At 45.3% G+C, this 12,322-nt stretch overlaps 1 protein-coding gene across 2 annotated transcripts; it reads right to left on the bottom strand.

Annotated features, from left to right (window-relative positions):
• Nucleotides 1–1,412: 1,412 nt before the first annotated feature.
• LOC119317424 (E3 ubiquitin ligase PARAQUAT TOLERANCE 3-like) lies at nt 1,413–11,850 on the bottom strand. Of its 2 annotated transcripts, none has more exons than XM_037591873.1 (15): nt 11,229–11,850; nt 10,209–10,308; nt 9,916–9,994; nt 9,619–9,782; nt 9,446–9,525; nt 9,197–9,268; nt 8,966–9,122; nt 8,726–8,874; nt 8,369–8,536; nt 8,011–8,298; nt 7,767–7,811; nt 7,386–7,644; nt 6,791–6,916; nt 3,192–3,381; nt 1,413–2,306 (listed from the first exon to the last, which is right to left on the bottom strand). In XM_037591873.1, exons 1-15 carry the CDS (start codon nt 11,392–11,394, stop codon nt 1,665–1,667), a joined length of 2,685 nt encoding a protein of 894 aa, XP_037447770.1. In that variant the 5' UTR covers nt 11,395–11,850; the 3' UTR covers nt 1,413–1,664. The 2 variants fall into 2 exon arrangements, with proteins under 2 accessions (XP_037447770.1, XP_037447771.1); XM_037591874.1 differs by having other exon boundaries at nt 7,767–7,808.
• Between the last annotated feature and the right edge of the window lie 472 nt (nt 11,851–12,322).

Here is a 12,322-nt window from a genome sequence, read left to right as displayed (position 1 = left end):
GCGAAAGGGGAAGAATAGCTTCCCTCCACTTCCTTGAAACACAGCGACACTTGTTGTGTAACCCGGCGACGTGGTGGCGGTGGCCTTCGTGAGACCCGGGCGGCGGTGGCCTCTCATGATCTACTTTCCTCGCTGTCTGTTGTGGCCGCGGACGTGCTAGCCTCCGTCGACATGGCTTCTTTCCCCACCTACCTGACGCGTTTTCGACGGTGCTTGCGGCGGATTTTCCGGGAGAAGGCATTGTCCAGCCTGGATTTGGATGGGCAAGGAGGGGGTGGTGATGGCGATGATTGTGGCGCCGGACCGAAGGGTTTTCCGGTAAGCCAGCCTGTATCGGGTTGGCTCGTCGGGCAACCCAGGCATCTGCAATGCTGGAGAACTCCTTTTGTTCGCCGGAGGCCATGGCAGGTGTTGTACAAGGAGGGGGTGGAGAGAGCGGAGGTGAGGTGTGGTTCTTGCCTTGCTCCTAGCTGGACACCTTTATATAGTGGGTGGATGTGAGGACCCAGCTGGAGAGGTGTTTAATGCTCGCCGGCATAGGAACGGACATGTGGCGCTCGGGAAGCCGGAGCAGGTTCCTCGGCACACGCGACGATTTAATACAAGTAGGTAGGAAGATGAATGGTGTTTTAGTGAGGAGAGAAGGTGTGCACAGCGGCGATCAACAGGCGGCGCTCTCGGCCGATGAGCCGCTTCAATGCCGACTCCAGTGAGCGGTCGCGTCCGCTCTTAGCCGGCATGAATGCAGGCAGTTGGTTCGGGCGGGGACACACGCGAGCGCGGGAAAGGGGGTTTTGGTGGGCCAGATTAGTCAGACACGAGCGTGGCAGTGGTCCACACGCCCGCACCACAAACACCCCTGGTTTGCCGGAAAAAGTGCTCCTGGACCATCAAACGGACATATGCAGGCCCGCATTTGATGGCAAAACACGTCTGGACCAGCGGTCGAGATGGTTGACGGGTGATTTGAGGGTCGGTGTTGGAGATGCCCTCGGATTAAGCTAGCCGCAAAGCGAAAATCATGACAACATCCACGGGCTGATCGCATGGACAAGGAGTAAAACATTATACTCCTCGGTTCCCAAATATATGACATATTAATGATTACAAATTAAATTTATTTATGTTTGATCAACTTTATTTAAAAAATCAATATTCACAATACCTAATCAGTATCATTAGATTCATTATGAAATGCATTTATCATGTTTTGTTTATTTGATACTGCAGATATCAATAGTTTTCCTATAAACTTGAAATGTTTGACCTTAGAAAAAAGTAATGCAACTTAATACCTCTATAACTTAATATAAGATGTTTTTTGACACTATGACAGTGTCAACACGTGTTATATTAAGTTACGGAGGGAGTATGTTTTAAAACAGATGGTATAAATAAAGGGAGCCAAGAAGAATGCATAATGAAATCATTTTTATTATAATCATCATCTCATCTGATCATTTGATTAATAAACTCCAAATCCCAGAAGGTCGTCAATGTACAAGACCGAAAGAGAACACGAAAAGAAACAGAGCGCAGACACAGCTCTTCTCCAGACACGTACTAGGAGGCGCGCTCGCGGCGCGCTTATCATCACAGACGCCCCGTCATCGGAGAAGGGGGCGGCAGCCGCAGGTGGGTTCCCCTTTGATTCTTCCATCACCTCACCGGCGCTTGTGGCCGCCACCGCTGTGGCTGTGGTTGTGGTGGTGGCCGTCCCCGCGCTCCCTAGACCGCCGCGAGTGCCGCGGCTCCTCGTGCTGCCGCTCGCGCTCCCCCTCCCGCCTGGAGGACGACGGCCTCCTCTTGAAATGTTTCTCCTCCTCGCTCGACTGCTCCTCGTCGTCGTAGTCGGTAGGCGCGGATCTCCGCCTCTCCTCCTCCGCCGCCAAGACCGTCTCCTGGTGGTGATGACGACTGTCGCTCTCCTCGGCAGCTGCGGCGGCAGCTACGCTTCTCTTGGATGAAGACGACGAGGATGCAGGGCGCTTGTCGGAGGACGACCTGCGGCTGCGCTTGGGGTCGGACGTGTTAGCCTCGCCGGGGAAGCTGATGCGGGAGAAGACGCTGGCCTTGGCCTTGGACCGCTGGTCTGCTGCAGCAGCCGCCGCCTTCGCGTGCTCTGCCTCGTGCCGCGACGCAGGAGGCGGCGGAGGCGGGAGAGGCAGATCGTCGTAGCGGTCCGACGAGGAGCGCTTCTTGCCGGAGCTGGAGGAGCGGTGCGGGGAGCGACGCGAGTGCCGGTCGGGGCTGTGTGGGGGCGGCGGCAGGGCGCGCTCCGACCTGTCCGCCTGGGGCCTCGACCTCTGCACACAAGAAGAAAGGAAAAAACGGGGCCACAAGTCAGAATAATGCTAATACCTCCAGTTTCCCAGACTTGGCCTGGATTCATAACCAAGGGATCCAAATCGTACGGCCAAGAATATTCCATGCTTTGCACCGACGGCCTTTGGCCCAACCGTTGACAAGGCCTTAGCCGTCGGCCTAACTACGTAGCATATCCTGGACTGCTTGGGAACGTAATCCTAATCTTTTTGTCTCCAAAAAAAACGTAATCCTAATCTCAATTTTTTATAAAACAAGATTGTCGCTTTCATATGGCGTCGTGATCCCTTTTTACCTTTTGCACTGTACACTATCTACATCTGCATCATCAAACATGGTGATTAAGTCGAAGCAAAAAGGAAGATAGTAAAAAAAATGTTTTTCTTTTTAAGAAAACAAAACAACAACAACAAAAAGGGAAAACGAGCCAAAAATAAACAAATACCAAGGAAAAGGAAAACCGATGAAAATATATATAAACAGATATGTTTCTCCCACATATATTGATGCCATCCTGTAGCCCAAAACCGCAACGAGCACAGGACGGCAACGGGAAGGGCACTAGGAGCAGCCGGCGGAATGATAACACAACTCGGACCAGCAACTGCTGCTTGGAGCAACCCCGAGCAACTGAGCACATCGGCCTTGCCCGGATCAGCCAAGAACACCGCCCAGTCGTGCTGTTGACGAATGCAACAGGCTGCTCTTCTTGTTCGGTAGATATCAGAAACAACCGTGGAAAAGGCGTTCTTCTTCCTGTCCGGTGGTGCTGACCTCTCCACTGCTGACGCCGCCGCCCACAAGTTTACCATGGAACTGACAGTACATAACTTTGCAAGATAATAGATTGACAGGAAAAGACATACATCCTTAGGTCTCATCGATGTACTATCGTTTACGGCTCCTGATGATTCCCTTGCTTCCCTTCGATACTCCCTGCCCCGGTCTCGGTCTCGGTCTCGATCACCATCACGGTCTCGCTCCCTCTGCCTCTCCCTCTCCCGCTCCCTTTCCCTCTCGCGGGAATGTTCACGCTCCCGATCCCGCTCCCGATCCCTGCATTTGTAGACAAGCATTGAGTATTGATTAATACAGTTTAACCATTTTCAAAAAGGCTAGTGAATTAACTGAGGATGAATCTTTCAGGAATGTGGACTTTCAAGGCACAAGGAACTTGCACTTCGGGTCACAAGTGGCAGGTTTCACCACTCAAAACATAAATTTTAGTTAGCAGACTAAATGACTTTTTAAATTACACTAGGGAACGGCTCCATATAAAGGCATTTAAGGAGACGCAGTACAAAAGGAAAAACACCAAAGCATCCAGTTAACTAGATGAAGCCAACATGCTACCACATTTGTATCAAAATATAAGACGTTTTCTAGCCTACAAAAACACCTTATATTTTGATATGGAGTAGATGTATAACAGATTCTGGAGCATGCTAAATTACTTCAGGACATGGGCGCAATTAGCCCTACACGGTTCACATGCAAACTCACATGCTTTGATCAAGAGCAGAACATATATCAGAATGTCGTGTGATTGCCATTTTAAGCTGTTTCTACAGCCTCGTTCCTGATCATTAAATCTTCATTCGCTGGTCAAGATTTCATTTTCCACTAAATGATAGTACAACTATATCTCTACTCCCATAAAAGAACAAATTGGTGATGGAGACTAATCTAAGACAAGAATTTTGGGACGGAGGGAGTACAACTATATCTCTACTCCCATAAAAGAACAAATTGGTGATGGAGTGTATGACATCAGCTTGCGAGGCAAGGTGTGTTATTTCTGCAAAATGACCCCTGCCACTCTGCTTTACATTTGCAGGAACCCCTTAGTCTGTCTCCCCATCTCATCCAAACATATATGAGGAATAAATTTTGGGCAAAATCCAACATACTTTTAGTGATATACATACCAAAAATAGGGCCATTTTCTTTCAAGTTTGTAAACATGTACTCCCTCTGTTCCTAAATATAAGTCTTTTTAGAGATTCCAATATGGACTACATACGGAGCAAAATGAGTGAATCTACACTCTAAACTACGTCTATATACATCCACATCCGTATGTAGTCCATATTGGAATCTCTAGAAAGACTTATATTTAGTTACTGAGGGAGTATTACAGAATTAAACCGGCATCCCCCAACTCGACCTTTACACAAGCACAGAAATCAAACCTTCAACTCCAAAAGCAAGCATGCCACCCTTGAATTATTTAAACCGGTGCCAAAAAAAAATATCACTTCTGACTGAGACATCGTGGCATGGCAAATATGTGCCGTCTAACTTTACAAGCCAATGCTGAGCTTAGTCACCAACTTCGTTGCTAATTTTTCAAGGATACAGCATGGAGAGGTGTACCAGTAACATAGAATAAGAGCCAAGCGGCTGATACAACGCCTTTCGGCATACATTTCACAACACCATGACTACAACGATAAAAACAGCTCGCCTGGTCGATCCTCAAGCCAAAAATGGCGATGAGGCAAGACACATAGATCAAGGACCACGTCTTGACCAACACCGGATACCTAAAAGCACAACCCCGACCACAACTCAGGCTGGGTCAATGCACTCTCCACCCATCATGCCTAGGAATCGACAAGTGAACAGCAGGAACCAACCGGATTCAAAGAAGGTGTCATCCAAGAGTAACCTGAGTCAGTGTAGAATGCACCCCGAGAGCCCATGCCCACAGCAGAACAACCACCGAACAACACATCGCCCCAAATCCTCGCCGAAGAGCCAACGAGGCCACCACCTCCAGTAACAACTCCGGCAGCCTCCATGGGCAGCCCAGCAGCACCTACAAGGAAAGGATGACGCCGCAGCACCGCTGTTGCCTGGCCAGCAAGCCAGCCTAAGGTTTCCCCTGGTGCCGGAGCAGGGTTCAAACATGGCCAAGACAATGCCTCCAAGGAGGAGATGGCACCTGCGGGCGTCGTCGTCATCTGCAACCGTTGCCGCCGTACAGGGACTTCTCCCCAGCCAAGTCCAGACCACTAGAAGAACGCCGGAGTAACGCCATCCGGAGGGAAGGAAGCAAGCCGTCGACATGGAACTCACTGTGAGGAGGAGAGCTGCTTCCAGTTGCCGGCCAGGAGGGACAGCATAGCACAGGGAGTGGATCCAAAACAGCAATCACCTCAAGGTAAGCGCATCTTTGCTCTCTTTTTCTGCAGTGTCTAATGCTACTTTCTCCGGTTCACAAATATGCGATGCAATGCTTTGGACAAATCTCTAGTTAAACTTTTAAAATTCTTACTATCAAATATCATCTAAAATATTTAGATAGAAACTTGAAAAATCATACAGACAAATCTGTCTCAAAAATATTTTCTGAATACTATAATTTTATTGTATTAAACATATTGATACAAATAAACTAATAGTCAAAGTTACACTTGAAGACCACGTCAATATCCAAAGCATCACTTATTTGTGAACTGGAGGCATAACATGGGTCAAACCATGAATCCCCTTCTTTTCCTTCTGTTTGATTAATACATTTGAGGTGCTTAAATCCTGTAAAGGAACTCTTTTGAGGGTGCTTATGCTAAAAAAAGATAACATTTTATGTGCTCTAAGACTAGTTCGACAATTCAAGCCTGTAACATCAATATGTTGATTTTGCTAAGGTATTGCTTAAGGATCTATGTTCGAGCGAGGAAAAAAGCGCTAGTCATCAACTGTGCGTTTTTCCCACTGCCTAGCACCCATCTCACCTAACCACACGCCTAGGCATGCTTAAGCGCACGCTTAGCAGAATGAAACGCTATGTGTTCTGTTGTCACCACTCACTACCACCTAGATGCACTTTTTTTTCAGCATTCGAGTCTTTTACTTTGTACAGAATTTGGTATATTAAGCATCAAGGGCTCAAGGCCGCACCGCAAGACAGCACGACAAGGTACTTGCAGCAATCTGTTTTGAGGAGTTGGGTCGTGTAAATTGTGCCGCTTTGGAAGAGTACTATACTCGAGTGAGCCAAAAGCCAGGGAAGAAGTTTAGGCCATTAAAATGTTTCAACAAGGGACCTTGTTGGACCTTGCCATGCAGAATACACACTGAATAGTCATGTGCCTAGTCTACAGGAGACGTTCAACGACACGCTTGCACCTTTTATATATTTGCTTACTCAAATATGTGATGTTCATACTTGATTGCATCGACTGTGATGCAATCAACAGAAACCAGTTCGGATAAAAATAACCCCAAACGTAACTAGGGGTATGGGTATTATTTGTCCTAGTTACTCATAGTTCTAGGGTATCAGTTATGGCCAATGCACTGGATTAATCTAAAAGTACAAGGCACCTGATCCTATTGTTTCATAGAATATTGGGTGAAAACTAAACAAATGGTTTGAAGCATCTAATTTCATACAATATTGGGTGAAGACAAAGCATATAAAATTAAATAAAACAAATAATTTGAATTGCTTAATCACCTTCCGTTTAATCGATCCATTTCACGTCTCCTTCCATCTGGTTTCCTGGGCTCAAATTCGTCTCTTCTCACAACTGGTGGCCCCATGTTCATTCCCATACTGTTAACAGCTAATTCAGAAAGGTCCCTGAAAATGAATTATTCAAGAGTTTCATCATTTAACCAGTGGCCAACTGGTCATTGTAGTAAACTAGTAATAGCCAATGTGCGGAAAGATAAGGTGTATATACTCCCCAAATTTAGCCGACAATAAGTTTGATTAACAAAAAATGAGTTATACATGTCATAAAAGTCATACCATGGGATCCTCTTTCGGATCCAATAGTATAACTTTTGTGGCATTTAATTCAGATTTTGTTAGACAAATTCATGGGCAAAGTTAGGCCCAAAAATCAAGGGGGGCTTGTATATTTGTACTGAGTATATTACAGTCTGCTAGACATAATGCTCATCTCCAGCCAAATTGGAAATACAGCCACAAAATTTGCAGGCTATGGATTCCTCTGAAATTCACAGAACAATAGAACATTCATACATGTATAATTAGCCATCTACAAATTAATACACAGAACATCAAAACGATGCTAGAGGTATACCTAGGAACTGTTGGCATCATGTATGCCGGGGGCATAAATGGATCTTGTGGAAGAACTCCCCCACCAAAAGGATCAAATGGACCTGGTGGAGGATAGCCCATATAAGGCATGGGACCTGGAAATGGTGCACCCATGTAATCTATTGGCAATGGCATCCCTCCTCCCCAGTAAGGGTTAAAACCTCCTTGCGGGCCCAAAGGCATTCCAGCAAAATTTTCAGGTCCAAAATCTTGATAATTATTATTCCATTGCTCCTCGGCTGTAGGTAGAATAAGCAATGTTCGAATAAATAGGGGTAAAATGAAGTTTAACCAATAAAGGTGCAATCAAATATTCTGACAATGTTCAAGTAACATATCATGGTTGGTGATCAGAACTTACCATTCCCTGGTGCTCGCACCTTCTTCTTCTTTTTCTTCTTTACTGCTGAAGTCACCAACATAATATCATTATTTCAATGATAATAAAGAGTTTAAATATCAAACATGCACACACTAAAAAACACAAACAAGATGAACATTTGGCTAATTTGACCCAAATAAATGTTTTAGTTCAATTAAACTTGCGTGGAGGTTGCATCACAGACAAGGTTAACTAAAATGGAACAGGCCAGAATGATTATCACCTTGTTCACCTGCAGGCAATTTTTCCTGTGACTCTTTTGCGACATGAATCATTTCTGGTGTTTTTTCTTTTTTGCTGTTCTTAGAGTCCATTGTCCCTTCAGTGATATCTGGAATTGTGGTAACCTTATTATCTGAAGAACTCACATCAATGTTAGCTTTCAATCCGCTCTGGCTCTCAGCATCTGGAGATTCCTCTACCGGCATCAGTGCTTTAGGTTCTTCTTTTGAAGCAGCAGAAACAGCAGGAGACCTAACCTTGGGTGGTACAGGTAGAGCCGACTCCATGTCTATGCAAGGTACTTCATCAGTTTCCAATTCTTATAGAGGCAGATAATCTGATATAACTGATATACATACCCTGTATTTGCACCATGCTTCCCGCGTTTTCTGTACTGCTAGTTGGTGGTGCCTCTAATATGCGACTGATGGTTTCTCTTAGAGTTTTATTGGGGAGAAGATCGTCTGCTAATATGCTTGTGGCACCACAGACACACATTGACTTGTTAATTATGTAGTCCCTAATGCCTGCCAACAAAACACAATATGTCAGCCCACTAAAGAGCATGTATGTTTGAAACTTGAAAGTGGAGATATTGAGAATAAGAAAAAAACGCAATGCAGAAAATCCATACAGCAAAACCATATTTGTATTAAGTGACAACAGTATCAATGTCAACAATGTGAAAATAATAGATTCTTAAAACCACAACTTACATTTATCACAGAAACTCTTAAAGCAGCATTTACTAGTTAGAACGGCATCCTTCATTACTTCTTTACACAACGGGCAACGCAACTCTGGCGGGAGATCACTGAGAGATCGGGTGGTGGGTAGGCCCTCTATCTCCCTCTCAAAAGCAGCTCTGTCACAAAAAAAATATGATTAATCGTTACCTCCAAGTAGACGGAGAATTAGTGATTACGTGAGTAACTAAATAAGCAATTTGAGCTCACTCATTTGGCTTCAAAACAGCACCAGCCCCACTTGGCAGTGCATATGAGCCATCTGGAGTTGCCATTAACATGGATTTTGGGATGCCAGTTGGAGGTTTCATCCTTCTAACGTCATATCTAGTATCACCATTTGTTGGGCAATGTTGAATGAAATGACCTGTAAACCAGTATTGGTCAATGAAACAGGACAAAATATTGCATTAAGAAAGATTTGACAAGTGGCCAGCATACCTGGTACTTTACATCTATGACAAATATAGCCAGGAGGAGGTGACCTGTTATCTAGCCGACCCATCCCACGTCCTTAAGAATATCAAAGCAGATTAGTACTTATATAAACATCTAGTTTCAAATAATGATGTTAACAGGTATCCATGTTGCATAGGTACCCATGTGCACTCCCTTCATGAAGCTTGGTGCTACTAAGCTCTACATAAATCTTGCAAAAAAAATGGCAATAGAAAGGGTGGAAAGAATTACCAAAACCGCGCCCAGCCATCATTCTCCCACCCATTCCTCTGCCATAACCTCTTCCGGATCCATAGCCGTCAGGAATTTGGCTGAAAATGAGATATCCAGTCCAGTGTATGATTAGTATTATCACTCTAAGGGATAATAGAACAGTCATTCAGCCAGTCCAGCAGATCACTAACCTATAGTCAACGGCTGCTGTATCAATAAGGGCTTTTATCTTACTATCTTCGTCAATTTGATTTTCAGAAGAAGCGTCAATTGCCTGGCTAGCAGGCTGAGAGGGAACTGAATCAGAAACATATAAAGAGTTGCCGAACTCATCATCCCACTCAGATTCTTCAGGCTGCAATTTCAGTACCTTTAAACATTAGCTCCCAGGATTAATAGACTACCGTCATAGCTCAAACATCAAACTGTGATTGCAGCGGCAACTACTGTATGAGATAAAAGTAACCCAGACTAGAAGTTATTCTTACATATTTCATAGATGAATCACCAAGAAAAGCGCTGCCAGAAGGCACGATTTCTTCTACCCTATTTTCTGCAGCTATTGCCCTGCAAAAATGGTGAACCTTAAAACTATGATTGCTGATAAGGAGTAACTCCTGACATGGACCATATCCAGTGACATGAAGCAGTTAAAGTCAAACATACGAATTAGAAATCTGTTCAGATGGGCTTTGTGTGTTTGACTATTGATGATGCATCAGTAATGTGAATTATGAGGTATGATGTGGAGTAAGTGCGAAATCAAAGAGCAAAACAGTACTCTTTTGGTTCAGTAACGATTGGCATCCTTGGGCGTCCTGGTATCCGGCGAATCAACACTGAAGTGTTCTTTGGTATCATGATAGATTCATCAGCATACTCTGAAAGTACAAACATCAAAGGAATGGTTTAAGTAATACTTCGACTGTACAACAACATCCCAAGTCCCCCAAAAATCAAGATATTCCTATCATGCCCGCTAATTATATGTTCTTAAGATACAACTGTATTTCAATCTGAATGCTCCACAGTAAAATCCACTAAAAAAAAAGGGCAACCTGGTGCATGTAGCTCCCGCTTGCGCAGGGTCCAGGGAAGGGTCCGACCACTTTGGGTCTATAGTACGCAGCCTTTCCCTACATTTCTGTAAGAGGCTATTTCCAGGACGTGAACCCATGACCTCATGGTCACAAGGCAGCAGCTTTACCACTGCACCAAGGCTCCCCTTCTCCACAGTAAAATCCACTAATCCAGAATATTTGTTCAGTGAGGTAAGCAAACAACACAATGGCTTCATTGAAACACACTTACTAGTCTTCGATGCAATGCGCAGTAGATGTGCTCAGCATCACAAAAGACATTCAAGTTGCTAACCATTGCAAACAAAGATCATGTCAAATTGTCAAAATATTGCAATTTTATGTCTAAACCCAGCTAACAGTTAATCCTACACACCAAACCAGTAGATCAAGTCGTCATGTCTTAGAAAGCATAGATCATAAGAAAAAAATGAGGCAGGCAACAAATGATACCAGCTAAATAAGGCCTCAATTTTCAGAAATCTTGCGTGCATGAATCAAACAGCCAAAATGGCTCACCATACGCAGCAAACAGCATTACAACCTGAGCCTATCACAATATTATCTACCACTAACATCTTGCATACATTCACCCACACAAGAAATCAAGCAAAGGTTCTTCTCTGAGAAAGAACCAATATTATCTAGCTAGCACTAGCATCTCGTATACATTCACCCACACAAGAAATGAAACAAGGGTTCTTTGCTGAGAAAGAACCAACCTTCATCAGTCTGGGCATTCGAGATCATGAGGTCGAAATCAGTGCCTCTGCCAAGGTGCTTGGACTCAAAAATCATCTCCTTGAGGTTGAGAACCGAGATGAACTGCCCCTCGATAGGGATCGAGTCATAGTCTCTGGCACTCTTGAACTTATAGTAGACAGCCATGATAGCGCTGGATCTAGATGGTGTGCCGGGTGTGCAGCAGCACACCCAATTTGCGCGGCACGCCCAAAATTTGTGGAGATCGGTGGGGTTTATCTAATCACTCGGCGCCATAAAGCTCACAGACCGCCAGGATGGCGGGCGGGGTTGAGATAGCGGCGACGCGATGAGGCGGAACGGGAACGGCGACGGCGGCGACGCGCGTGCCAGGTCGGACGGGTTGGGGGGTCAGGCGTCGGCGGTGACCTAAGCTACGGCACGGCGGCGGCTGTAGGGCACGGCAGACTGTAGGAGATGTTCTAGAGCCGCATCGGGTCGGATTGGAGCTTGCTTGGGTAGGTCAGGACTCGGGAGAGGAAGAGGATGACTGGGAGGGGAAAGAAGGGTACAGGTACGGGACGGTGGAGAGTGGAAACCGTGGAGGGAGGGGATGGATCTCACCCCTCTGGCCTGGGGTCGACGGCAGATATTTGGTTCAAAAGGAGAATACACTGAGAGTAGTACTCTCTTCGTTTCCATTTACTCCCCGAATAAATAGCATAAAGCTACTACTTTATGAGTTAGGGTCTAAAAAACTATCGGATTTATTTATTCACTGATAGCTATCAAGTCAAGGGTTGGCTGTTTCAAAAAATCCCAAATCCTCTTTATTAAAAAAGTAAACATGTTTATGACAGGTCGGGCCCGCCACCAAACGCACCGTTTGGTTGACCGTTTGTTTGACCGTTAACTCACATGTAGGAGGCACATGCCAGTGCCTGAAAAAGCAATCGGATCCCTAGAAATTTTCTAAAAAAGCAATCAGGTCTATGGAAGTTTTCAAAAAAAAAAAAAAGCAATCATCCTCCGGCGCACCCGCCATGGCCGCGATGCCACCTCCTCTGGGCTGACGATGTGCACCGCCTGCAGCCGGCGAGCCGCGCCCGCAGTG

The sequence above is a fragment of the Triticum dicoccoides genome, chromosome 6A (assembly GCF_002162155.2).
Source record: "Triticum dicoccoides isolate Atlit2015 ecotype Zavitan chromosome 6A, WEW_v2.0, whole genome shotgun sequence".
NCBI lineage: Eukaryota > Viridiplantae > Streptophyta > Magnoliopsida > Poales > Poaceae > Triticum > Triticum dicoccoides.
Note: the sequence above shows the minus strand (reverse complement) of the source record. Positions and strands in the feature narration are given on the sequence as shown.

Bases quoted from the DNA above. Each gene is read 5' to 3' on its own strand.
- LOC119317424 (XM_037591873.1), bottom strand. From the start codon at position 11,394: ATGGCTGTCTACTATAAGTTCAAGAGTGCCAGAGACTATGACTCGATC. The intron at 9,123-9,196 runs GTATGCTGGCCA...ACTGGTTTACAG, and splicing joins TCATAGATGTAAAGTACCAG to GTCATTTCATTCAACATTGC. The intron at 6,917-7,385 runs GTATACCTCTAG...ATTCATTTTCAG, and splicing joins ATGATGCCAACAGTTCCTAG to GGACCTTTCTGAATTAGCTG.